Below are 27,619 nucleotides of genomic sequence, written 5' to 3' on the forward strand. Positions count from 1 at the left end.
GAAATTGCATATTATGCTTCTCAGTGCTGAAGTACAAGTGACAGTAAATAGGGTGGCGGAACTTCTTATGTCAATCTTTGCAGGCACGCATGAATGGATGTCAACTACAGGTGTGGAAATATATGACAATAATAATTTTACCCTAGTTGCATTATTTTTATTACAAAGAAAGTACTGGTGGTTACTAAGAGATGTTTAAGAAAATGAATTCTCCTTAAAGGAGAGTAAAGGCCCTATTACAGGGAACAATATTCCCCCATGTTATTACAAAGCAATCATCCAATGAACTTTGTAGAAATCAATAGTCCAAGCGATTTTAAGAAACTTTGTAATTGGGTTTATTAGGCAAATATGCCATTATTTGCATTTAAAAAGACTTTTCCCAGGTCCTTCCCTCCCTCCTCTTTTCCATCTACTGCAAAATATCAGGAAATTGTGTCTTGTGGCATCAGACACAACCCTGTCTGTTCTATAGAGAGGGGAGGGGGAGGAGGAAGAAAGGAGATGAGTCGGCAGCAGAGAGTAGAGAACAAAGGATTACACAGCCAGGAGCTGTGAGCGGTACTTTTTCTAATTGGTTGTCCCATTCATGTTATTTTCGCCCATATTTTTGTGATATGCAAATCAGGTCAGTTTTGCACAGGAGTTAAGCCCGGAAAGACCAAAAGACATGTGCCTCCTGATCTCCTCAGTCCAGTATCCTCCTAGGCCCGACCTGTCAGCATCGGCATCTTAGATATGGGCAATATGGGTGATATGGGCGGTGGGCAGTTCTTCTGTAATATGGTAAGTTCTATTCTTCAACACCAGTGCAGAGAGCAGGGTGTGAGCCTTCTCTGATGAAGACTATAGTGGCGCTCTGAGATGCAGTCGCGATGAGAGCTAGGGAGGATACTGAAGGCAGAACTGAGGAGACCAGGATGTGCGCATCATTGTTTGAGGGGCAGAAGATATCTTTAAACTAGTTTTCCTAGGCTTACTTCCTCTGCACAACTGACCTGATTTGCATATTGCATATCAGGTGAAAAATAACGCAATTGGGACGACCAATTAGAAAAAAGACTGTGGCAACTGATTCAGCGTCCCGGTGCGGATCAGGCGGTGTATAACACTTGATCTAGTCAGTAAAGTGGTACATTTGCTTTAAAGCAGATTTTAAATGGTTGCTTATTGGCCACACATCTCTACGTGTAATAGGGCATGTGCAACCGACATTGAGGGAAGTTAAACGATAACGAAGCCACTGGCTCCATAAATGAGTGATCTATTTTCCCAATCCCACTCTACTATATGCTAAACCCCTCCTCTTACAAACTCTTTGTGGCATAAGCCTCTCTTCTCAGTTCTACATGGTCTTTCTCCAGCCCCACTGTACTGTGCACCAGACCACTCCACCTCTAACTCTATGATGTACCAAATTAGTCTTTTTTGGCAGATCACCGTTTCCTAGCTTTACTATGTGCCAGAAAACATCTTTCAACACCATAAAAAAATCAATGCGTCACTATATTGTGGTCCAATCATACCCATTATTCAGCTGCCCTCATGACCTAGTACATAATAAAGAGGATAGTCTTTCTCTCCAGAACAAGATCTCCTGTATGACGCCGGTCACCATTATAGTTTCATCTATACAGTCTTGTTGTACACTATACTCCAGTACATTCATTCTGTTGTATTCTGTTCCCTGCTGGTCCAAATGGGTAGAGTGCTGGAAATTTTGCCTCCTCTGTGAATTGGAAGCACTGGCAGAGCATATCAATATGCACCACCAGTGCTCTCAGTTTACATAGGTTGACATTCAAATAAAGATATGAAAACTTTTTTATTTAAGAATTCTTTATTAATCACATGTGGTATTCTGCCCGAGGTCCAGTGAACATGCCATGAGGGGCATGTCTTGAAGTTTTGTTCAGTATATTACATTATCAAACACAAAATGAATAAAAAAGGATAAATACTATACAGCGATTCTGCACAATACCACTGATGTATGAACAAATTAGAGGACATAAGCAAAGAAATAAACAATAATGTTTTCAAATGATGGTGGCAGTATACAGTATACATTTGGTCCTGTCAGCTAAACAATCATTCAGCTAACTGCTATGTCTCCCAACCCTTCAAAGACATGCTCAATCATATCAGGCAAGCATGCATATATTTTCAATGGATAGAGGGGGAATCTATGGTGGCAGCTTATCTCCCCTAGGAACAAAAGGATCTTGCATGTTACAATCCAACTTCAACGAGTCAGTAGGTTACCATACACATTGGAAGGTCGTCCAGTTCTGCCAAACGTAACAGGCTTGGCTCTCTATAATCCAATCATTTATCTAGAACTGGCATTCTTTATCTACATCTGTGTTCGTGTAGGATTTCTCATCAGCATTATATCCAGGGGGTGGCTTATGGCAGGAGTCATTATCATAGGAGTTACCCATTGTTTTTTCTTGGACTGGAGTCATCTTAACATCTTTCTTCAGCGTATCATCATCCTTTAAAAGAAAGTAAATACACTATATAAATGAAAAGTAGCACTGTGCAAAATGTTAGTGATCCTAGGTGATAGTGTAGGGTAAATAAATACATATGTCAATTAAAAGGAAATCTCAGCTTAAAAGGGTATTACAGTGTTAAAAACAAAACAAACAAACAAAAAACACTTTACTTACTACACTGGTCCCTTACCCTTTCTTCCAGTCCTCCACCGCGCATCTCTTCTGCCTTCTTCCAGGAGCTAGGAGCAGGACCTGCCCACCAATTATTGGCCAATCATTGGCCACAGTGTCCCTTCTCAGACTTTGATTGGTTGAGCAAGCACGCCCTTTCTGAGCTCTCAGCTTGGAAGCAGGCAGAAGAAAAGTGATGGTGGACCTAAGGAGCAATACGGTACCAGGGATTGGTAAATATAGCTTATTCTTCTATTTTTATGTGGCCTGAGCTATTTTTTTTCCCTAACTTTTTACTGCCAGACGACCCTTTTAAAGGTTCCTCACCATAGGAAGCGGTGTAACACTTAGCCATCTTTTCTGATCATACTCAGTAGTACAGTACTCTCTTACATCAATCATACAGTGAAATACAATAGAGCCTTTTTCTAGTAAATAAAATAAAGCTACATTTAGGGTGATGGGAGCACTTCTGATGCAAAAAAGGCAGAAGATACCTTTTCCCCTATTCTTGAGATCAGCAGACATCACAGAGATCACACTCACACCAATTCTAATCTTTTTGCATATCATAGCAATCTGCCATAGAATAAGAAATAAGAAATACCCCTTAAACAACGCATGTCTATAATCTTCAATGCCAATGCATTGGTATTTATCATACAGTAGGTAACAAATATCTGATTACTGGGAGCCCTAAGCGTGAGAGCCCCACAATCCCCCACACAGTGCTCCTGTTCCCTGTCCCCTGCTATTCCTAAAAAAATGACTACTTTATTAAAATTCAGATCCATGTTTACCCCACGTGTTGTATCCATTACTGCTCAATGCAAACAGTGTAGATAGTACTATGCTTGCACAGGATTACTTACCAGTTCTTCTTCATCTTCTTCATCATGTCGAACACCACACCAACATTTTTTCATGTACTTGTCTGACCAGAAGCATACAAGATTGCAGACTGGTCTAATAAATAGAGGTTTAATATTCCTTCCATGTTCGTGACCTAAAGAATAAATATATGGCATATTATATTAGTAAATGTTGTAAAATTGACGTTGCTATTAAAAACCATGTGCTATCATTTTAATATTTCTGTATTAGAGATGGAGATATCACTCCCTAATGCTTTTGCTTGTTTACATATGCAGCCCTACAGCAGCGCGGGCCTCTTCTTTGTCTACATAGAGGACAGCATGCGCAGTATCTCTCATCCCTCCATCTGACAGTAGGCTTTGTTACAGGCTCTGAATGGCTCAGAAACAGTCACGAAAAACCAGGAGCCATCAACAGACATCATGTTGCTGCCTAGCCTTCCTCATGGCTTTTGTAGCATCTGGGGTGTGCACATTAGGGCCAGCAGTAGTGACAGCATCCGAGCACGGCTGGCCTGAATGTCTCAACTTACTTACAGGAGAGATGGTGTGGAAGGAACTCAATATGGACCCTAACACCTATATAGACACTTTTTTTTTTTTTTACAAATGTTAATTGTTAATTTGAATTTAAAGTTTCTGACTGCGATCTTTATTCCTTCAAGTACTTTCAGAGCTTTCATATGCAATATACAGGGTAATCTTTTCAGAATTTTCAGATATTTCTCATGTATTTATATACCCCAGTAAAACAGGCCGGATGTGAGGTCTGTGTGCTCAGCAGGCTGTTGTCTTCCTTAAGGCCCTATTCCACCGAACGATTATCGTCCGTATTCGGCCGATATCGGCCGCTACTGACAATAATCGTCCCGTTGAATAGAGTGCAACGATCAGCCGACATCGTTCATGTCGACTGATCGTTGCAGTCGCTTGTTTTTCAACATGTTGAAAAACAAGCGACTGATACAGCAACGATCTTCTGCCGTCGCTCCGTTGAATAGGAGCATCGGCAGCAGATGCTGCTGTATCCTATGCTGTATCCCCCCGCAGCTCCCCGCCGCCCCTCCCGCACTCACCCGCTATTCAACGCGGCTGCAGCGAGCGGGGAACGAAGAGCAAACGAGCGCTGAGAGCGCTCGTTTGCTCCTCTAAAAGGACCCGTGTAATAGGGCCTTTAGCTTTTATTTCTTCTGGTACAACCTGAAGGATTCTCCCTTGTGCTGTCAGACATGGTGCTAAGTCAGTGATTCCCCCCTCCCTCCCCCTGCAGACTTGCTTCTCTCCCCTCTACAGAGATACACAGCCTGTGTTCATTCTCATCCCCCTACAAAATGTTCTGTGTGGCTCAGATACAGTAAAAGCTGTACCTTCCCTAAACATATGCAAGCTTTCTCCCTCTATACATTCTGATTTATACAATCCTTTACCCCCCTGCATAATGGTGCTTTCACATGTAATGGATCCGCAGCGGATTTCTCACTGCAAATTCACAGCCAAATCCTCTGCGGATCCCTGCCCTGTACACTCTATGAGCAGACAAACTCGCAGCGGGATGAACATGTTCATCCCGCTGCGAGTATGTCAGCAGCCCGCCCCGTTAACCTCCCCGCCGCCAGAGCATATACATCACCTGCTCCCCGCTCCGGCTTGCTTTGTGGGTTCCCAGCACGTCCCGCTCGGCCAATCAGTGCGCTGCCCCACCGCAGTGCACTGATTGACTGAGCGGGACTTGAAGATGCTGGGAGCCCCAAAGCAAGCCGGAGCAGGGAGAAGGTGATGTACACGATCCAGCGGCGGGGATGTTAACGGGGCGGGCTGCTGACATACTCACAGCTGGATGTCTATCCCGCTGCCAGTTTGTTTGCCCATAGAGTGTACAGGGCAAGGATCCGCAGCAGATCTCGCTGTGAATTTGCAGCGAGGAATCCGCTGCGGATCCATTACATGTTAAGGCACCCTCACACTGAGAAAAGGTAGGGGGAGAGCAGAGAGAGCCAACACAGCAAGTAGTGGTCTATGTAAACAAGTTACACAGACTTAACAGTTGCAAAATGGTAAGAATTTTTTTAATAAAGACTATTTAGAAAGTTACTGAATTAGAAAGCGAGAACAATTTAAAAAAACTGTGGGAAGGATTTATTTATTGTAATGTAAGTTTTGTCTGACCTGTACAAATAAAAGAAAATACACATAAATATTAGTAGAACTATAAAGATTTTACCAACCTGTTATAAAGCTGATTAAGAGGCCAACGATGATGCATGACACGTAGCCCACAATACTATAGTAGAGGTATGATAAACTGTACCAGTTATCTGCCAGCACTGACCTAAATGGAAAAAGGAAAAGGGTAGAGTGATTTTTTAAGAATATTTGTAGCTTTACTCAGTATTCAGTGTGGATTAAATGTTGACCAACTTTCTACAATATTATATTATATATATATATATTATATATTATAATACTTTTTGCTAGATTGCCTTACATATAAACTTGATGTCTTCAAAACGATCATGCTTAATACTGTAATACTGCCAAAATCTTTTAAATCAACTGGTCCCAGCAAGTTTCTCAGATTTGTAATTTACTTCTATTAAAAAATCTTAAGATTTCCAGTACTTATCGGCTGCTGTATGCCCTGCAGGAGGTGGCGTATTCTTTCCAGTCTGACACAGTGCTCTCTGCTGCCACCTGTGTCCGTGTCAGGAACTGTCCAGATCAGTAGCAAATCCTTATAGAAAACCTCTCCTGCTCTACAGACTGGAAAGAATAAAATTTCCTGCAGGACATATAACAGCTGATAAGTACTTGAAGACTTGATTTTTTTTAAATAGAAGTAAATTACAAATCTCTTGCATTTGCTGAGACCAGTTGATTTGAAAGATTTTTATTTTTTATTTGTGTGTGAACTACCTCTTTAACAGGTAATTCAATGTAGTTACAGACTTACTCAACATCTTGAGAAGATTAGTTCTGTGGACTGTACAGAATTATTGTAAAGAAAAAATGGTCCAGGAGATCTTATGTTTGAAATGCACTTATACCTTTCTGGTGCAATAGTGGTGGCCAGGGTTGTAGGCAGGACTGTAGACAATGTGCCATTGATTGTTTCATTAAGCAATTTACATTGATCTGTCCTGAGAAGTAGAGGAAGTGACTTGGATGCAGGAGCAGGATATATAAATCCTCCAATGGCGACCCAGAAAGACATGGTGATTCCAGTCAGCAGACCTCCTAGAGCACCCTGGAAGGTAAAGAGATTGGAGAGATTACCACTGTACGAATCCACGTTTTACCTCTTTTGTCCCTCCTGTTCCCGCATAAATTCGAAGTAGGCTAGAACTGAAGGTATAATCCCAATATTACTAGTGTAACCCAGCATAAAAAGTTGAATGTCCTATTCATGAGCTGTAACTAGGCAAAGTCTTATCTGGTTGCTGTACATGTTTGTCCTGTCTACTAACTCAGATGGAGGAAGAGCTTGTGTGATTGAAGATTTTGCCGAAATAGCTCAGAAGCTAAGAGTAACGTCAACCAGATGCAGTACAATGGGTTGTCCCATATAGAAAGCCTATTTATTTTCAAATACTTGGGAATCCTGAGGACGGGTAATTATTTAGGACTAAGATCATCAACTTCAAAGAAGCCTATATTATGCATGCTGGTGCTGCAGGGACATTGAGGAAATCACATTTGTACACTCAGTGGCACAGATCAGGTAGAAAAATGGATATGATGACCAGTCCTCCCTGAATGAAGGACTATCTTAATTCTTTATGGAACTTACCTTCCAGTTGGTCCATGGGAACAAAATACCCAAAGAGAATAATCCTAACATGGGACCCCCACACATTCCATGGATACTAAGTGCAGCCTGTGGACAGAAGACAATACAAAGCAATAAAGGACAGTTATTATTTTGTCTGGTTGTGCTGCTATTGGCAACAGCTGTCACATTAAGAAGCCACTTATATTGCCCCGAGTGCATTAAGTCAGCAGTTTAGAGTCAACTTATAATTTGTAGTATTATGTCCACACATTTTAGTGTCTCTGTTTTTTTTTTTTTTTTAGTTCATGTGTCATAGAGGCCCAACTGAACATTTTTTTCCTATTTACTTTGGTGATCCGTGGTCTCAGTCCCCAACCCTGATGGATAAACATTTGATATGGTTCTCAATGTCTAGACCATGTGTCTCTGTAATCACAGACTATACAATCCCTTTGTCTGGTCACATGTTACTCCTGTCTACATGGCTTCTGGCTAAGAACAGAGAGTACAAGAAGCGGAAAAATACATGGATTTACAAGTCTTTAGTACCTGTTATGGCACATTTCGTAGTATTTTGCCAACTTTCATTTTTGCCGTTTCAATTTTTCCTTGCCTTCTAAAAGCTTTTCTATTTACAGAGTCATGTAAATATTTGCTTTTCGCTGGACAGATTATATTTTCAAAGATAAAATGTATGTGAAACTGAAATATATGTGTATATATATATATATATATATATATATATATATATATATAAAATTATTTTTTTTTACCCAAAATATACAATACAGATTTTTATTTTTTTATTTTACTACTTGCTTAAAAGTTAGATGTTAGCTGTTTAGGACCCATTTTTTGTGCCATAATGTATAGTGTTTTTTTTTTTATTATTATTTTGGAATACATTGGTCTTGGTTTGCTTTTATTATATTTTATTTAATATATTTAATATTATTTAATATTATTTGAATAATATTATAATTCCTCACACAGTAATAAAAAAAGCTGTGGAACGCTGGGTGCAGCAGATCATATGTTTTTTCAAAGTCATACTTAGGACAACGGTAACATAGAATAATGCCGGATAAAATCCTTGAACACCAATACCAAATAGCTTGATTTACAGCCAATGATTATCAAGAGCCATGATTAAGGACCTTGGAGTCTGAAACGCGTTGGAAAATTTTAATGGATGAAATAAAGATTATAAAGTTTTACTTATAAGCTGAAGAGTGTGTGGAAGTTTTTCTACTAACCTAGTTATAAGAAAAATGTTGAGAAATGACTTTGAGTTTTTCTGAAAAAACACTATTTTTATGAAGTTCAAAATGACGTTGCACAAAATATTGAATTACTATAGCCCCAGGAAGTAAATATTACTGACCTGTACAACTCCACCCATCAGCGATGCAACCACGGCCATGACAGTACACAGAATACCAAACACAACACCTAAAACATTAAAAAAAATCACAATACTGCAGCTTTAGCTAGGTTCACACTACGTATATTTCAGTCAGTATTGTGGTCCTCATATTGCAACCAAAACCAGGAGTGGATTAAAAACACAGAAATGATCTGTTCACACAATGTTGAAATTGAGTGGATGGTCGCCATTTAATGGCAAATATTTGTTGTTATTTTAAAACAACGGCTGTTGTATTGAAATAATGGCCGTTATTTACTGTTATATGGCGGCCATCCTCTCAATTTCAACACTGTGTGAACAGATCCTTTCTGTGTTTTTAATCCACTCCTCGTTTTGGTTGCAATATGAGGACCACAATACTGACTGAAATATACGTAGTGTGAACCCAGCCTAACAAGCGTTTAATAATGTTTTTATTTTTCAATGTAAAATCAGATATTTAATCCTTTCAACGCCAGGGCCTAAATGTCCACAGCATGCAGATCACATATAATAAGGCAACTTACTATTGGACCACTATCAGACCTGTATGCAGAGGGATGCTGGGAGGAATGCTGTGTTTTGTCTAACAGGGATATTCAAAAGGCTGTGGTGCTTCCGTGAGTGTTGCAACCGCTTTAAACAGCTATTTGTGGGGATGTCACAAGTCATGACACCCTCAATTTAAGATTAATGGCCTAACAGGAAGGATAGACCATTCATTTTAAAAGCCCATATAACCACCTTTTAATGTTAAATAACACAAAAAAAAAATCTGTAACACATTTATAGTTCTATTATTCTGTAATAGTAAATACTTACATAAGCCTTTACTAATCCAGGTACTCTTCTTGTCTGATATATTCTTGAAGATACTCTTAACAATGTCTTCAAAGGTGACAGTAGCAAGAGCATTGATGCTGGCGGCCACAGTGCTGTGATATAGTATCAAATATCAAATACACTTTACATGTACCATAGACTATATTAGACTATATCAGAATTAGAGTTGGCTAGACAATAAAAGTTATAATAGCAGGTTTTGTCAGCTTTGTGCTCATTATGTCAGCCATGGGACATGTTCACACAACCCAAGTCTACATAAAAGAAACATATAGTCTCAATGTTAATAACCTCACTGCCAATGATTTCTCACGAGGTACCATAAAGAAAAGTGACATCACTCTTTTTTGTGCAGACCAATTAAAATCAATAAAAGCTTCAGAGTGACCCCCTCTGGGGATCTGGGAAAGCCACAGATTATACTTGGGTGCACAAACTCTAAGGATCTAATAACATGTTGCAATTAAACTACAGTTGTGCATAGTGATTTAACAGAAATAATAAGAACACATATTACTAACAAGAAAGTAGACTTTGGGTTCAAATGCATCTGGATTTTAAGTTTTATACTTATACTAATCCACCACAAATCAATTTACTGTTGACAATAGTCTTGTGAGAGCAGACAGTCATGAACTGTGCCTTTACTTTCAGAATAGTTTTTTAACATAAGCTTTTGTATGTGGTCATGAGGAGTAGCATTATTTCTGTCCATTATATAGCTGTCAGGAATGTGCAGTAAGCCTGGTGTGAACTGGGCATGTTTTTACTTTTGTCTGACACACCTTTCAGCCTCCTGGCAATGCAGGAGTTACACTGCTCACTGCTAGCCTTGATTGCTGCAGCTGAGCAGTGTTTTTTGATTGACACATGCCTCTGCCTGTCTGGAACATTGAGGATCAGAGCGCCGGTTCAATGGGGATTCGGACCTGGCTCTTGATCCTCATAAATGAAAGCAGAGCCAGTTATTCCCTGCTGGCAATTAAGGTTCATACCCTGATCCCAGCTCCCCATGTCTACTCCTGCAATCCCCATTCCTAATTCCTCTGCTTGACTTGTTACCTAATCTCCCGTCTGACCTTTGACTATCCATTTGACAATAGCTTCCTCAGTGCGGGCTCCATCTATGATTTCCAGTTGTCTCTCAGCTATGATCATCACCCAATCATAGCACACACAGAAAAGAGGACCCTGTTTTTCTATTTTTCAATAGCAAACCCTCAGGAACAGCAGCAGCACTAAAGACATCATAGAGAACTTCTAACTAACATATGCATTCTTTTAAAGCAGCTGACTTTGAATTTCTCAGCCTCTGTCTTTCTTTAACCACTTTTCCCCCTTCCCACTTCATAGACATGTATAGGCAGCTGTAACCTGATATAAGCAGTTTTTGCAGAGTAAATGCTTGCTATGACACTGCATCATAGTACCTATATCCATCTGCTACTAGAAAGCTTTCACTGCCTGCAGATTTACACAGCTCCAATAGAGTCCCCATTGAATTCAGTGCACACTGAATGCAGGGTGAAAAAAACCTGAGCACCTATATAAATATATTAACAAATGTAAATGCATTACATTTGTTACCTAAGAGAGACTGGTTCTACAGTGGAGCTAGGAGATGAAAATAGGTTCTAAAGGGAGCTTTGGGGCCCTATGATTCATGTGTATGCTTATGACTTAGTTTTAACTCAGAGAACTCCTGTTCTCATTGACTAGCCATGTGCTATATTTTAGCATTACTATTATTGGCATGCAATGGCTTTTTACCTTAATGTCCCACTGAAGGCACAAGCTACGAAGAGACCTGGAAGTCCTGGCATTTTTGCGAATATATGCATAACGAAATAAGGCATCATCTAGAAGAACAAGTATAAATGATTTTAGTGCTAGCATAAATTGTCAGACCCTGTATTTTCCTAGGACTAAGAATACTTTTTAACCCTGGAAAATCTCAAAAGTCTTATAGTGCGGGTGCTGAAAAACTTCGGAACTGGATTGGAGAATTTGCAGTCGCAGCATACGGTGGAAGGAGCTCAAAAACGGACGCATCTCTGCGGCGAGCATATGAAGTGCAGAGCAAGCTGCCATAGAGATTCAGGGTACCACATGGGTTAACATAAGCAATAGTACAGGTATAATGACCACAGAAAACCCATTAGGCATCTAAACTTCTGGATGTATTCTCGCCATACCTCATGAAACATCTTTCCATGCCGCATTCTCAAAGGTCATGAGTCCTGAAGTTTTTTTTCCCATTAAGAGAATTATAATATATCCCAAATTATAAAATATCTCAGAATTGATATCCCAGGTTAATAAATATCTCTTTTATAAATTGTCTGATAAATGTAATAGGAAAGAAGTATCCGCCTGTTTCCTACCAGCGCCATCCAGATACCTGGTCAGGTGCTTGTATAAATCCAGCAGTCCAAGGATCACAACCTTCATAGTGTGCGTACATGACTAAACCAGAGAACACAGCACATGCCAAGATTACCCAGAGACCAATCAAGTTAAGATAAAGGGCTCTGAAAAAAAGAACATTTAAATGAAATTAGACATTTTGGAAATGTTTACCTTTGGAAGGTGATGTTACTGAACTAAAGATATATTTGATTTCCATTGTAAATCTGGGAATTTCAGTAGTAACTATTCTACCCACTAAGCATTTCTTAAAATATCTATTTCAGTCTACCTTCTTCTCCCTTATATTGATATTATGCGTCCCAGTTTGGTAGATCAGTGGTTACTATCCCAGTTTTAAACAGGTTCTCTAATTTACCTAAAAAAATTAAATGTTGGCTGCTAAGGCTACTGTATATATAATAAACTATACTGTAATCACCTCTGCTTCTTGAGGACTGAAACACTACAGTGTGGGGGGACAGAGGCAGACCAGATCTCCAGTGCTCCACCGGCCAAGGTGAGCACCGTTTAGTTTCTTATTTTGCTGGCAGTAATTTATTATTAAGTTGTCACATCAGTAATACGTACATATATATTCCTACTGCACATACCCCTTGCAGTAGGAATGTATATATACATTCCTGCATGTCAGAGGGGTTTGATGTGTACGGGACCGCTGCAGTGAGTGTCCTGGGAGCCAAGGGTAATGACAGGCAGCTGCGATCCCGCAGCTGCCTGCCATTAGTCGCTTAAATGCTGTGATCTATAGCGATTGCGGCGTTTAAGGTACTCAATGACAGGACAAGCACCTGTCACTGAGTGATTGGGTCCCGATAGCTTGTACCGATGGGCGGGGTGAACTACTTACCAGAATACCTGTCTGTCCTGTCGGATAGGCCATCTATGGATAGAGTCTATTTAGGTCCCAAAGCTCGCAACAGAGTGAGGACCTGAGGGACTACGTATCAGGGTGGTTTGGTGCTCTCCCCACTAGGAGGCACCCCTTGGCAACGGACTTCCTTCTCTGGAGAGAGGGATATCTGGCTATTCCCGTGTTTTTAGACTCGCAACTGAGGCTCCAAAGACCCCTTCTTTGCATATTCTATGCATAGATCACCAATAACATTGATCTATGCTATGCTATGGCATAGCATAGATCAGTATATGCAAACTAATAATTGTATGTTTTACTGTGAAATATAAGTTATTGAAATATATGTTTTTAAAAAGTAAAATAAAAAAAAGTTTTTAAATGTTTTTAAAAAACTCTACTACTGCAAAGAAAAATAAATATTTCTAATCAACTGACGTCAGAAAGATGTATAGATTTGTATTTACTTCTCAAGTATTCCAGTACTTATCATCTTCTGTATGTCCTCCAGGAAGTGGTGTATTCTATCCAGTCTGACACAGTGCTCTCTGCTAACTGCTCTGTCCATGACAGGAACTGTCCAGAGCAGTAGCAAATCCTTATAGAAAACCTCTGGACAGTTCCTGACATGGACAGAGGTGACAACAGAGAACACTGTGTTAGACAGAGAAGAATACACCACTTCAAACAGCAGCTGATACGTACTAGAAGACTGGAGATTTTTAAATAGTAGTAAATTACAAATCTGTATAACTTTCTGACACCAGTTGATTTGAAAAGAAAAGAAAATCACCAGAGTACCCCTTTAATTGAGTTGTTTCCCCAGTACTCCACTTCCAGCTTGGTCCCATCTTGAAAGAATAACTTCCTCCCAGCATGAAGGGTGAGAGCCCAGACAGGGGCACTATTGTAAAGATCACAGGCGGGGGAAACCATACCCACATGCGGTGGCCAATGGCCACACAATTTTGCAGGTACTAGTGCACATGCAGTGTGCCATATTTAGGCTATGTTCACACTGCGTATGAATCCGTCCATAGTGCGAACCACGAATATACGCACATAGTTTTGAGGTTGATGCGTTCACTTGAAAGTATACGATATACGCCCGCACAATGCACACTATGTATGAGCTTACAGCCGGATCGTATGCGGCGCCGTGAAAAATGAACAAGACCATTGTTTGAGGACGGAAATGTTGAAACTCACGGCCGTGGATTTCCATGCGGTCCCGTACAAAGTATTTATTTCAGCCAAATTGAACTTGATTTTCGATCCAAAAGGTTCTGTGTGGTTTACGGGGCTGGGCGAAGATTTCCAAGGGAATGACCTGCCTCAGATCGCTTCAAAACAAGCTAGGGAAGCATAGCTATACTACGGGCGTATGTTCGCGGTGCGTACGCATCCGGCGCATGTCGATTTTTCACACGCCCGTAGTTTCAGCCGCACATGTACGGCAGCGTAAGACCTGCGTACGGATTCGTACGCAGTGTGAACATAGCCTTAATGTGTTTTCTAAAGCAAAGAATCCCTATAACATACATTTATGTGCAGCTCCAATGCTGGTACTGAGAACAATCTGGACCTCTTACTAGTGGGTGTAGCTTATTAATGATCTGGACTCTTAATGAACTGATTGTAAGGTGCAAGTGACTATTTTTAGGTATAAATAATGTATACACTTTTCCTGTGTTTGTCTTTATTTTAAAGTATAAAGGCTTTTGTGGGCCCTTTGGCGACAGAGCCTCAGCGGGCCCCTCATCCATTCATAAACTGCACATAATCATTTGAGACACCACTAACATAAACAAACACATTACTGACTGACACACTTACTCATACCTCCCAAATGTCCCTCTTTTGGGGGGACAGTCCCTACTTTAGACCCACGTCCCTCTTTGCCCCTCACATGTCCCTCTTTTTGACCTAGGAATTAGATTTGCATTAATAAACCTTCAATGTTGCCCTACAAAGTGTCTGGTTTCTTACTGTATAATAGACCCAAACTTGCATATTATTCTATCATGTGGTGCAAGCTGGATCCTAAAAATTGTTATATTCATATGAATCATGTGACATTATGGCCGCTGTCACACATGCAGACTCATTGAGTTCTATGGCCCCATACACACATCTGTAGGTGTTTCTGATCCATTTGGGGACATGATCCATGCTGCAACAAAACAATGAAGCCATTGTGCGTCTGTGTCACCTATATGACAGTGGGCCCCTGCAAATGCGGACAGGAACTGAAACACATTTGTAATCATGTCCGCAGTTTTGCGTCCACAATTACAGACAGCGTTACTGATGTGTGAATGCGACCTAAGGATGCAGTCACACATACAGGATCTGCTGCAGATTTGCAGATATCGATGCAACTAAATGCATCAATCTGCAGCAGATCCTGCAGGTCATGTGATCAGGCCCTTTATCCCTCTTTCTGCAGGACAGTCACAGGTCACGCTCCTGTGTTATCTGATGTTAAGAGCTCATCCGGCTCTACAGTGAGCAGGCTGAACATCAGAACGCTGGGCCCCCCTCTTTGGGCGCCTGGAGGTTCTGGGGCCCCGACACTTGCGCAGGTAAGCCCTGTGCTAATGCCGGCCCTGCATGTACCCTATAAAATGTTTCCATCCTGTAGATAGCAGACAAGGCGTTACTTTGCATGCTAAATGACTAAATTAGTAGAAGTTTATGTACAGCAAATTTCTAAATAAACTAAAAACTGAGAGGAGAAACTGCTAAAGATTTAGGACTGCAAGAGTTGTGATTGCAGATGAGCATGGCTAATCATTATCAGGAAGGTGCACAACCACAAGATACATTAACATGAATGATCAGTAGATAACTGGGAACTGTAAGGCTATGTTCACACATAGGGGTGAGATTTATCAAACATGGTATAAAGTGAAACTGGCTCAGTTGCCCCTAGCAACCAATCAGATTCCACCTTCATTTTCCAAGGAGTGTGTGAGGAATTAAAGGTGGAATCTGATTGGTTGTTGGGGCAACTGAGCCACTTTACATCATGTTTGATAAATCTCCCCCATAGTATTTCCGCCAGTCTTTTGGTCAGTATTTTTAATTAATTTTTTTTTTTTTTTCAAACAAAATCAGCAGTGAAACCGACAAGGCAAAATTCTGTGTTTTCAACCCACTTCTGGTTTTAGTTAAAAAAAAGACTGATGTAAATACTATGTGTGAACATAGCCCTAAACTATTTATGGTCCATAGGGTTAAATAGCTGGGTCATAAAGTGTCTAAATAACGATATGTATGCAAAACAGAAGTCTTTCCAGGAAGATGTAGCTTGATTATTATCATATAGAGAAGAAAGGCTAGGAGAGGAAAGTCCATGAATATATGTTATAGAGACTCTGTACCTAAGTTCATGCCTTCGCTATCTAAGAGCAAAGAGATGATAAACATAACAATATCAAAGACAGTGATATCAAGGAAACAAAGCTCAGGGAAAAAGTCATGGGAAGCCATTATTCGCTTTGTTCTGCTTTTGTCACCATTCATTTAATGCAGCATCTTCCAGTTTGTGGATCTCCAGCTGTTGTAAAACTACAACTCCCAGCATTCTCTAACAACCAAAGACTATGCTAGAAGTTATAGTTTTGAAATAGCTGTGTATGGGGGTTATAATTCTGTTCTGCTGCAGAAGCTAATAATTGCTTCTGTCAATTCATCTCTTGACCACTAGGTGGCAGTGTCTACAAATGATACTGCATATACTGGACACAGCAGAAGATAAATAATACAAATAAAAAAAAAACTTTCAAGAGAATGAGCCTAACTCACTTAAGTGAGTACAATACCTAGTTTATAAATGGACAAATAGAGTTCCTATCAATAATAATTGATACCTATACATATAAGCAATAAGTTAAGTCAATAAAACATACAGTTTTGCATGTTTCTCTGTCTTGCAGGAAATACACCTCTGTACTGTTGACTGGTTGACTCCATAGATTCCCAACCATGTAAATGTTCCCCCAACTGCAATTGTCCAAAATGTGTGTCTTCTTAGAGGATCCACATCAAAGCTATAAAGAGAGAAACAGATATATTATAGACATATTAGTATAATAAAGTGTGTATTGGACACATAGAGGGGGATTTATGAAGACCAGCGTACTACTCAAGCCCCGCCTGCCCCCCCATCAGGTGAATGGGGAATGCGGCATGCGTGTAGAAGGGGCAAATCTACTCCTTCTCCCTGGCGTAAGCCCCTGCTGGACCCTTTGTAAATGTCCCCCATAAGGTTTTTGTGCAGGAGCTAGGAGGTTGCTTTAATGCATTGCCACACTAGTACATTTGCTGGGCTGGCTACTCTGTGAATGCAGCACTGAATCCGATTTGGTTATTGAACCAGACTCAATTCTCAGCAAATGGATAGCAAGAGGTTCACTCCTCTCTGGCACCAATACATTATACCATAATTCTTTCAGGCCTGTAAGTTGTGAAGAGAGCCCCCCAAAGGTCAGACTTCATCTGCAATCTGGGTGAGGCATTTTTATTATAACGTCTCCAGACTTTGCATCCCAGGGTGCTTGAGGAGTATAGAGATTCTAGTCACACCCCAGTGTATATGTACAGGTGATGCCTAAAGGATAATTACTCAGCAATATCCAGACGTGATCCATTTATTGCCGTCTGCCAGACTTTGCTTGGCCCTCCATTTTGAATTGTTCCTTCAATAAGAACAGACAAAAATCCAACAACCATAACCACCATCTGAAAGGCATCTGTCCACACAACGGCCTTCAGTCCTCCCTAGAGGTGGCAAAAAATTGATCAAGTAAAAAGTCAGGAACTGATAATACAGAAGTTGATATAAATTTTCAGTAGCTACCCTTAGATTACCAGATAATATAGTGCAACCAATACCAAATGTATATAGATTTTGATCATCTATCTATCTATCTATCTATCTATCTATCTATCTATCTATCTATCTACAGTGGGGAAAAAAGTATTTAGTCAGTCACCAATAGTGCAAGTTCCACCACTTAAAAAGACGAGAGAGGTCTGTAATTGACACCATATTTAGACCTCAACTATGAGAGACAAAATGAGAAAACAAATCCGTAAAATCACATTGTCTGATTTTGTAAGAATTTATTTGCAAATTATGGTGGAAAATAAGTATTTGGTCAGTAACAAAATTTCATCTCAATACTTTGTTATATATCCTTTGTTGGCAATGACAGAGGTCAAAGTTTTTTGTAAGTTTTCACAAGGTTGGCACACACTGTGTTGGTATGTTGCCCATTCCTCCATGCAGATCTCCTCTAGAGCAGTGATGTTTTGGGGCTGTCGCTTGGTAACACGGACTTTCAACTCCCTCCAAAGGTTTTCTATAGGGTTGAGATCTGGAGACTGGCTAGGCCACTCCAGGACCTTGAAATGCTTCTTACAAAGCCACTCCTTCGTTGCCCTGGCGGTGTGCTTTGGATCATTGTCATGTTAAAAGACCCAGCCACGTTTCATTTTCAATGCCCTTGCTGATGGAAGGAGGTTTGCACTCAAAATCTCACGATACATGGCCTCATTCATTCTTTCATGTACCCGGATCAGTCGTCCTGGCCCCTTTACAGAGAAACAGCCCCAAAGCATGATGTTTCCACCCCCATGCTTTACAGTAGGTATGGTGTTTGATGGATGCAACTCAGTATTCTTTTTCCTCCAAACACGACAAGTTGTGTTTCTACCAAACAGTTCCACTTTCAGACCATAGGACATTCTCCCAATACTCTTCTAGATCATCCAAATGCTCTCTAGCAAACTTCAGACGGGCCCAGACATGTACTGGCTTAAGCAGTGGGACACGTCTGGCACTGCAGGATCTAAGTCCCTGGCGGCGTAGTGTGTTACTGATGGTAGGCTTTGTTACATTGGTCCCAGCTCTCTGCAGTTCATTCACTAGGTCCCCCCGTGTGGTTCTGGGATTTTTGCTCACCGTTCTTGTGATCATTTTGACCCCACGGGGTGAGATTTTGGGTGGAGCCCCAGATCCAGGGAGATTATTAGTGGTCTTGTATGTCTTCCATTTTCTAATTTTTGCTCCCACAGTTGATTAATTCACTCCAAGCTGGTTGCCTATTGCAGATTCAGTCTTCCCAGCCTGGTGCAGGGCTACAATTTTGTTTTTGGTGTCCTTTGACAGCTCTTTGGTCTTCACCATAGGGAAGTTTGGAGTCTGACTGTTTGAGGGAGTGCACAGGTGTTTTTTTGTACTGATAACAAGTTTAAACAGGTGCCATTACTACAGGTAATGAGTGGAGGAAAGAGGAGACTTTTAAAGAAGAAGTTACAGGTCTGTGAGAGCCAGAAATCTAGATTGTTTGTAGGTGACCAAATACTTATTTTCCACCATAATTTGCAAATAAATTCTTACAAAATCAGGCAATGTGATTTTCGGGATTTGTTTTCTCCTTTTGTCTCTCATAGTTGAGGTCTACCTATGATGTAAATTACAGACGCCTCTCATCTTTTTAAGTGGGAGAACTTGCACTATTGGTGACTGACTAAATACTTTTTTTCCCACTGTATCTATCTATCTATCTATCTATCTATCTATCTGTTTTTTACATGACCTGATACAGCAACGTTTCGACCATAAGGTCTTTATCAAGGATTACAGTTCACCATTAATGTGCTATATAAGGTCATGTGACTAAACTGGACCTATTTTTCACTATTGATGCTGCTGGACTTTCTCTTCCTCAAGTCTATCTGCCTATATTTGGGATTATGGGCCTACCAGCATGCATCCAGCCTTTAACATATGTGGCCCTACTGAACTACTCCTAAGATGCTGTTGGAACATTGCCCCTTTTCGTGATGCCATTAGCACAACCTATGAGAGAAGTACTAGGAGTACAAAGATAGCAGCGGTTAAGTTGAGTGCCTAGCTGCAATCCTAACCATCCAATATCTTACAATTGTGTTGTTTGAGAAGGCGATCAAAAGACACAGGGGACTGTGTCATTTGGCGTCTAACAACCCTAAGTATGGACCAGTACTGACCACAGCATCTGGGGGTGAAATAGCTTGGATTAGAGTTATCACGAGTCCCAGCTGCTGCTTGTGGGGGACAGCTTCAATGTACAGTTGGCAATTAGAGATAAGTGACCATGTTTCTTAGAGTATAGTATTCACTCGAGTATCTGGCTACTCAAAAGTACTCAATACCCGGTACTATGTGCTGCTCAGGTGCTCAGTTAAAAAAAAAAAAAGCTTATTGAAAGTCCGACGAGAAGCCTTTCAACACTCTTAAGGCTGTGGAAATGTATAATGTATTCCACAACCTGTAAGTGTACCTTCCGGATAAACCTTGACCTTCCGGTCAGGTCTTCATTGATACAGAGATGTTATCAAACCATAATGCATTATCATCTGACTGCCACAGGGCTACTGTAGTGATGCTCGGCGACTACTGGCAGCAGCTTCAGGAAGATAGCAGAGAACAGAAGAACACAGATACCATGGACAGCTAATGTACACAGTTTAAGGGCAAGAGCTGCACAGACATTACCAACTATGTCTGTGCAGCCCTTGCTAAACAATTATCAAGCCGTGTGTTAGTCTTGGTAAGCGTGTATTAGTCATATCTAATCTGACTTGGAAAATGGCAAGTAATCTAATTCAGTTTTACAATGTTTTAAAAATTTGTAACTCACCAATGTGCAGTAAAAAGTGCAAACAATGCCAGTGGCAAACACAGATCCCCAGAGATTGAATCCTGTTACTGTAGAAAAAAAAGAGAAATGATGAGAAAATGCATTATTATAATAAAATGATAGAGTAGGGGATGCTCAAATGGGTCTTCTCTAAATCCTCTATTCCTGATGAGTTTTCTACAAGATGACATGCTTTGCATGATGTTTTTGGTCTAATTCCAGCACAATTCCACTGTCTCTTCAGCATAGACAGCACTATACTGTCCCTGCTGAGTGGTTATTTCCTGTTAAAACCGCACGTCAGCAGAAGTTGTGAAAAAGAGAACATCAGCGGAAAGCAGGCGACCTGCAAACTAGCTGCTGCCAGACCCGGCAGCAATCATAGATTAACAATTTACACCAGACAACCCCTTTTGCTAAGTTAGCTAAGATAGAAATATCCCTTTAGGTTTAGTTGACATTATATTCACCAAGTATATTGTCATGAATGTGCCTGTGCGGAACTCTGTGCGCCCCTTGGCTCGTGCTGCGCGTTTGAAATGGCGCTGGTATTCAGTGTTTTTGTATGTTTGTGCGGTGTCCTGGGCCTTGTCTGAACACTGGCCTATTTCCTTCTGTGTTTGTTCAGCCACACCCGCCTGAGATACTCCTGGCCATTTCGGAGTTAACTCTGATGCTGGTTAGCTTGTCTGGTCAGGTTGCTCTTGCCCCAGGTGTTCTGAGGAGATTAGGGGTCTGGTCCAATCAGATCCTGCACTGGACCTCTGGTCTCCTATATAGTGTCTGCCAGCCTGCCTCTCACTGCCGGATATTGAGCTTGTCTCAGCCTGCTTCTGCCTCTGTTTAGTTCTCTGTTTATTCTGACTATTTTTGCCTTGTATTCTGACTATCCCTGCTTGCTGCCTGCCCCTGAACATATTGCCTGTTTATTGACCTTGCTTGTTGGATTGTGTTTTTGTACTGCGCTGCCCGATTGTTGTGACCCGGACTGTCGACCATTCTTTATTGTGTTTTGTCTGTCTGTCTTGTCTTTGTGTCCCACCAAGCCAGTGCAGGGACCACCGCCCAGTTGCTGCCCTAGGGTTTAGCCTAGGGGGGCAAGTAGGTAGAGTCAGTGGGCGGGGCTGAGCTTAGGGTGCACTGTCTCTGTGTGTCTGGTGTCACCGGTTCCTGACATATATGCTTATCAACAAATGTACTTTGTCTGCAAGTCCAATATAATTCTTTCTGGTGTATGCTACTGACGCATTACTTAGATTATCTAATCAGATATTGTGAGGGCCATGTCAAATGAGGTTATTACCACTTTTGTGTGTTAGAAAATTTGATCAAGAAAACAAATGGCATAAAAAAATAAGCTAGCGTTCTGGCTTGGACATGGAATGTATTCAGAAATATTGTTAACATCATTATCTTTATAAGCTATGTGCTGTCTTATCTTCATTTCGATTTATTATGGGAAGGGAAGCTTAAAACTTTACATTTTTGTCAAATAAATAATTGCTTAAAAGGGTACAGTAGTTCTACTAACAAATATGATATCCAGATAACAAATAAGAACAAATGAGAGAGTGTATGCTGTGGATGTCAAGAAAATTCTCAAAATCCCACTATCTCTTTCTACAGCGAAAGTAAGAAGGAACAAGGAAATAAAAATTCTTCTTCTTGGCCTTCCCTAAGCACCACATATTAGAATTGATAAAAGAGTATTTTATGCAAGAAACAGCAAAATGAAACCAGATACGTTTCAAACTTTGCAAAAAAAATCAATTTGTTAATGAACCAAAGTTGTGAACAAATGCATCAAGATGGCGGCCTCACATTAAGAAAGTGTTTTTTAATCTGTCCACACTCCAACCCCCCCCCCCCCCCCTGTCCTCATCCAGTCTTCTGAGTCTTCAAGCCTGTTTAGGCAATCACTGACTGAGTCGGAACTGCACCACAGTCAGTGATTGGCTGGCTGAGCAGGCTATCACTCTAAAGATAAGAATGACAGAATCACTGGCAGTGGTGCTGTCCGATCCAGTTCAGCCAGTGATTGGCTGAGCAGGCTGTCAATCCTAAGACAAGAGTGACAGCCCACTCAGCCAATCACTGGCTGATCAACAGCATCCCCGACCAGTGATTGGCTGAGTGGACTGTCATCGAAAAAAAGCTTGGGAAAGATGGGCTTAGTTTTACAAACTACAGTTAAACACCTAAACTTCTGAAATTGTTTAACTGTTTAAGTGCGGTTCGTTAAAGTTTGGTTGGGCACGAACCTGAACTTTAAATAAAAGTTTGTAGAACCGACCCTTTGAAAAGTTTGCTCTTTATTAGGGTGGTAAAAAAATGTCTAATTGTTTTAGGGTCCTGTCAGGCAGTGGTTGGTTGAAAGGCATTTCCTTCAATGACAACACGCCATAGGAACCAGTAAACAGTAGAGAGCTGCAGGAACCTGGTGCTGTCATAATGATTGGTAAGTTTAATTACTTTTTCATTATTACTGCACCTGGAGTCAATAAGATTTTTTTCTACAGAATACAGCTATTACCAACATTTCTCAACTTTGTGGTATGAAAAGGGATAACCCTTTTAGAGAAAACAGTGAACACTACCATCTTGCATTAATGTCCTAATTGCTGGTAAAGTGACCACAAAAATATTGGATAAAGGAAATCGGTCATCTCCATGGTAGAGTGTGAACCGACCCCAGTATATTTTAGCTGGCACACATAGCTAGGCACTAGGGTGAAGCTGCAGTGGCAAGCTGCCTCTGCCTTCCTCCCAGCCGCACACTTGATTGGCAGCCTGATTGCTGGGAACTTGGTTGGCAGCCTGAGCCCAGGCCTTTGCTTTAAGTTCCCAGAGCTCAGACTGTCAATGTATAACTGGCTGGGAAGTCATGTGGGCGGAGGCAATGGCACTACATGCTGCTGCAGCTCTACCACAATGCCTAGTTACCAGGTTGTGATTAAAAATTATGATTAAAAATTATTTTTTAATTGCTGCCCCGCCGGAGCTGTGCTCACAAGCTACATGGTACTGGGGCAGGTTCACAATCCATCAAGGGAGGTGACTAGTTCCCTTTAAAAAATTTAATTCAATGCCAGGAAAATATGTTTTCTGCTGATTAATGAATCCAGTGTCTGAGGCCACTATTCTTAGGATAGCTGGAGATCCCAGCCAAATGATTCTGTGTCAGGTCGGCCATTGCTTATTAGGGTATTGTGCATTTGAAATATGGAAGTATGCAAGCAGGGGAAAAAAAATTAAAGAAAATGACATCTCTTCATAAATAAAGTCCAGATAGCAGTCACTCGGACTAGTAATAAGAAGTAATTATGTCCTTGATTTACGATGGAGACAAGAATAATTAATTTCAGATTTACCTTATGGTAGGGACACAGGTCAAGTTCCCATATGTAGCAGCTTGGCAGGATTGTGGCTGATTAGGAATAATGATCATTCCTACACTGGACCTATGGTGTTTTACCTTATGGCACACAGCTTGCAACAGAGGGATATTATTCTTACAGAGCTGACATGTGTTTAATGCCTCTAACTTTTCCAAGGGAATTTTTGTTGGCTATTTTAAGTGTAACACTAAGAAACTGAATAGGTATTATTTTTAGTAAATTTTTTAAGAATAAGAACAATATAGTTATAGTGCACCGTGGAAAGTTCATATGCTTACTTACCTTGATTCAAAGCTAATGCCGGCGCATAGACTACTACTCCAGTGTAAAGAATCTGTAAATGATAATTACAATACAGGCTTTAGGCTTAGTATGAAATACATAGCTTATTTATGAGATAAATACTGGCTTGTAATATAATTCAGTACTGATCTTAGTAACAAGTAATTTAAAGAGGTCCTGTGGTCAATATTAAAAACATTATACCTCAGGCTTCATGATACCAGCACTGTTTTTATACTGTTGCTTTGCCTTTGCTGTTCCTAGTGTATAATTATCTTACTATTTGGTTAACTATTAATATTCACACCACCTTCGTCCCATATCCAAAGCCCTCTTCTGTTTCTTCTATGTTTCTAATATATCGACTTCAATGGGGTCTGTTGGGTTTACTTCTGGTGTCTGTTTATTTAGCAGGATATGACTGAACAACAAAATACTGTTTTTGATATTTTGTTCATGATATTATATCATGCATGAAAGTAGGGAAATAAAGTAGATGCTTTCAATGGTGATTTCCTCATCTCCAACAATTTATTGAAACAAATGCCAACACCAAAGGTGAGTATACCCCAACAAAATATGTCAAATCTCAATAATTTGTTGGGTGCCCTTGAGCATCAAATACAGCTTGACTACAAAGTTGACTTGTTGTCTGAGACGAGGCAGCTTACTCTTCTTAAGCCCCTTGCCACGGCGGCGTCCCCGGTTCCGGGCCGCCGCCGCGACCGCCTCCTGCCCCATGCAGCAGCCGGTGTCCATAGTCAGGGACCCGGCGCTGCTGTTACTTCGGCCCCGGGGGGCGCCTCACCTCTCCACGCTCCTGTCCGTCGCTGTGCCGGCTGGCGCGCGCGCTGGCTGTCTCAGATTTAAAGGGGCAGTGCGCTCCTAATTGGTAGTTGCACCCAATCACTCCCTATAAATCCCAGCATGCCCTGTCCCCTGTGTTGGAGCCTCTATATGCTTCCCATAGTGTTTGGCCCAGCTCCCTGTTGTTCCTGATTCCTATCCGCTACCTGGTCCCTAGTCCTTGTTCCTGAGTCCTATCCGTTACCTGGTCCCAAGTCCTTGTTCCTGGTTCCTGTTCCCCTGTTACACCATTGCTCCTGTGTTCAGCCTGTCACCTGCGGTTACGCCTACAGACCTCTGCCAGTACCATCTCCTGCCTACTGCTCCTGCCACGCCTCGCCTGCCGTCACTAGCAACCAAGCCAGGGGTAGCGACCTGGGGGTCGCCTGCCGCAGCAAGTCCATCCCGCCTTGCGGCGGGCTCTGGTGAAAACCAGCGGCCCCTTAGACTCCGCTCCCTGGTGAGGTTAGTGCCATCGCTGGTGACGGTCCAGTGGATCCACTACACCAGGCGTTACAGTAGGCTCCAACCATGGATCCCGGCGAGGTGCCTGATCTCCGTGACGTCGCCAGAGTGGTCGCTCAACAGGCGCAACAAATCCAGAAACAGTCGCAGCAGATCCAGCAACTCACTGCCGCCTTACAGCGCACACCACCTCCTGACGCTGTTTCTACACTCCGACTTGCTCTCCCAAGCAAATACTCTGGTGACTCCAAGTTGTGCAGAGGATTCCTGACTCAGTGCACCATGCATATTGAACTTTTAAGTAGTCAGTTTTCCACCGAGCGCTCTAAAGTGGCTTTCATCATCAGCCTATTGGAAGGTAGAGCTCTGGCCTGGGCCACGCCACTGTGGGACCGTGATGATCCTGTTGCTGCCAATCTCCGGGCCTTCCTATTCGAGTTTCGCTCCGTCTTTGAGGAACCTGCCCGTGCTTCTTCAGCTGAAACTGCTCTCCTCAACCTCTCTCAAGGGAGCTCCTCTGTTGGCGATTACGCCATCCAGTTCCGTACCCTGGCGGCTGAATTGGACTGGAATGAAGCCGCTCTAATAGCCACCTTCAAGAAGGGCCTATCCAGTCAAGTGAAAGACGTGCTTTCCGCCCGAGACCTACCTACCTCCCTGAACGAACTCATCCTACTGGCCGCCAGAGTTGATACTCGTTTTTCGGAGAGGGAGGAGGAGGTTCGGCATGAACATCTACTAAGCCGTTTCCAGTCGCCATCCCCAGCTGGCGCCGGTTTTCCAGAATCCTGACTTTCCGATGTCCCAGCCCTCTCCTGAGATTCCTATGCAGGTGGAACGGGTCCACCTGACGCCTGATGAAAGAATCCGTCGTCTGGAGCTGAATCTCTGTCTCTACTGCGGTGGTTCGGATCACTTTCGGCTGGGATGTCCCCTACGTCCTCAAACGTCCGGAAAATGCTCGCACCTAGGTCCAGTGGGACAGGTGTCCCTAGGTGTGAATGCCACCTTTCCAAGTCTGTCTATGCCAGTTTCCATCCGGACTCCCTCAGGACAAAATCACCAGACTACTGCCTTTCTCGATTCTGGGTCAGCAGGCAGTTTTATTGCGGCAACATTGGTCCAAAGATGGCGGCTACCCGTGACCCGACTAGCCAGGCCCCTGACTATCTCCTCGGTCACGGGCGAAATTCTTACCGACCGTGTGTACTACCAGACCGCACCTTTAGTCCTCCAGGTGGGTCCTTTACATCAGGAAAAGATATCCTTCTACGTCCTGCCCCATTCTTCCCCCGCCGTCCTCCTGGGACTCCCTTGGCTGCAATTACATGCCCCTAAGCTGGACTGGAGAACCGGGGAGATTCTCTGTTGGGGTCAGGACTGTTCCAGCCAGTGTCTCAAGTCACCTCAGACCAAGTACTCTATGTCGTCATCCGACCCAGCCAAGCCTCTATCCGGTCTATCGGCAGAAGACCAAGACTTGGCGGATCCCTTCTCTGCCGAGGTGTACCCTCTCTCCGTACCCGAGACTGAGGTCATGTCCTCTTACCACCGGGAGAACTTACAGAAGGATCTCATCCACAAACCCACATCCCCTTGCCACGTTATACCTCCTGATCGCCTAGTACCAGTTGTCACCTCTACTCTTCGGAGAGTACCCCCCGGAAAGACCCATGTTCACCCTGCGCTTCGAAGAGGTATTTTGAAGTGGGGACATTCCTCATTGGAGGCCGGGCACTCTGGAGTCCGTAAGACCGGCCAACGGATCTCCCGCCACTACTGGTGGCCCAGTCTGTTCCAAGATGTCAAAGACTTTGTGGCTTCCTGTGCCATCTGCAGCCAAGAAAGAGGGGGAGGCCAAAGGGGGGGGGGTACTGTCACGGCCACGGCGGCGTCCCGCGTTCCGGGCCGCCGCCGCGACCGCCTCCTGCCCCATGCAGCAGCCGGTGTCCATAGTCAGGGACCCGCCGCTGCCGTTACTCCGGCCCCGGGGGGCGCCTCACCTCTCCACGCTCCTGTCCGTCGCTGTGCCGGCCGGCGCGCGCGTCCCCGCCTCCTAGGGCGCACGTGCGCCGGCTGTCTCAGAT

At 42.3% G+C, this 27,619-nt stretch overlaps 1 protein-coding gene across 1 annotated transcript in view; it reads right to left on the minus strand.

Annotated features, from left to right (window-relative positions):
• Positions 1-1,821: 1,821 nt before the first annotated feature.
• The window catches only part of SLC5A12 (solute carrier family 5 member 12), a 31,474-nt gene continuing 5,676 nt past the window's right edge, over positions 1,822-27,619 (minus strand). Inside the window, exons 3-15 of the mRNA XM_069965767.1 lie at positions 24,222-24,273; positions 20,542-20,609; positions 17,478-17,632; positions 16,762-16,902; positions 11,969-12,098; positions 11,338-11,426; positions 9,547-9,659; positions 8,701-8,768; positions 7,335-7,421; positions 6,592-6,791; positions 5,773-5,876; positions 3,545-3,678; positions 1,822-2,498 (exon numbers count right to left, since the gene is read on the minus strand). Coding sequence (XP_069821868.1) covers positions 2,337-2,498; positions 3,545-3,678; positions 5,773-5,876; positions 6,592-6,791; positions 7,335-7,421; positions 8,701-8,768; positions 9,547-9,659; positions 11,338-11,426; positions 11,969-12,098; positions 16,762-16,902; positions 17,478-17,632; positions 20,542-20,609; positions 24,222-24,273 — 1,503 coding nt within the window. The 3' untranslated portion in view covers positions 1,822-2,336. The remainder of the gene's footprint in view (positions 2,499-3,544; positions 3,679-5,772; positions 5,877-6,591; positions 6,792-7,334; positions 7,422-8,700; positions 8,769-9,546; positions 9,660-11,337; positions 11,427-11,968; positions 12,099-16,761; positions 16,903-17,477; positions 17,633-20,541; positions 20,610-24,221; positions 24,274-27,619) is intronic.

The sequence above is a fragment of the Dendropsophus ebraccatus genome, chromosome 4 (assembly GCF_027789765.1).
Source record: "Dendropsophus ebraccatus isolate aDenEbr1 chromosome 4, aDenEbr1.pat, whole genome shotgun sequence".
NCBI classification, from domain to species: domain Eukaryota; kingdom Metazoa; phylum Chordata; class Amphibia; order Anura; family Hylidae; genus Dendropsophus; species Dendropsophus ebraccatus.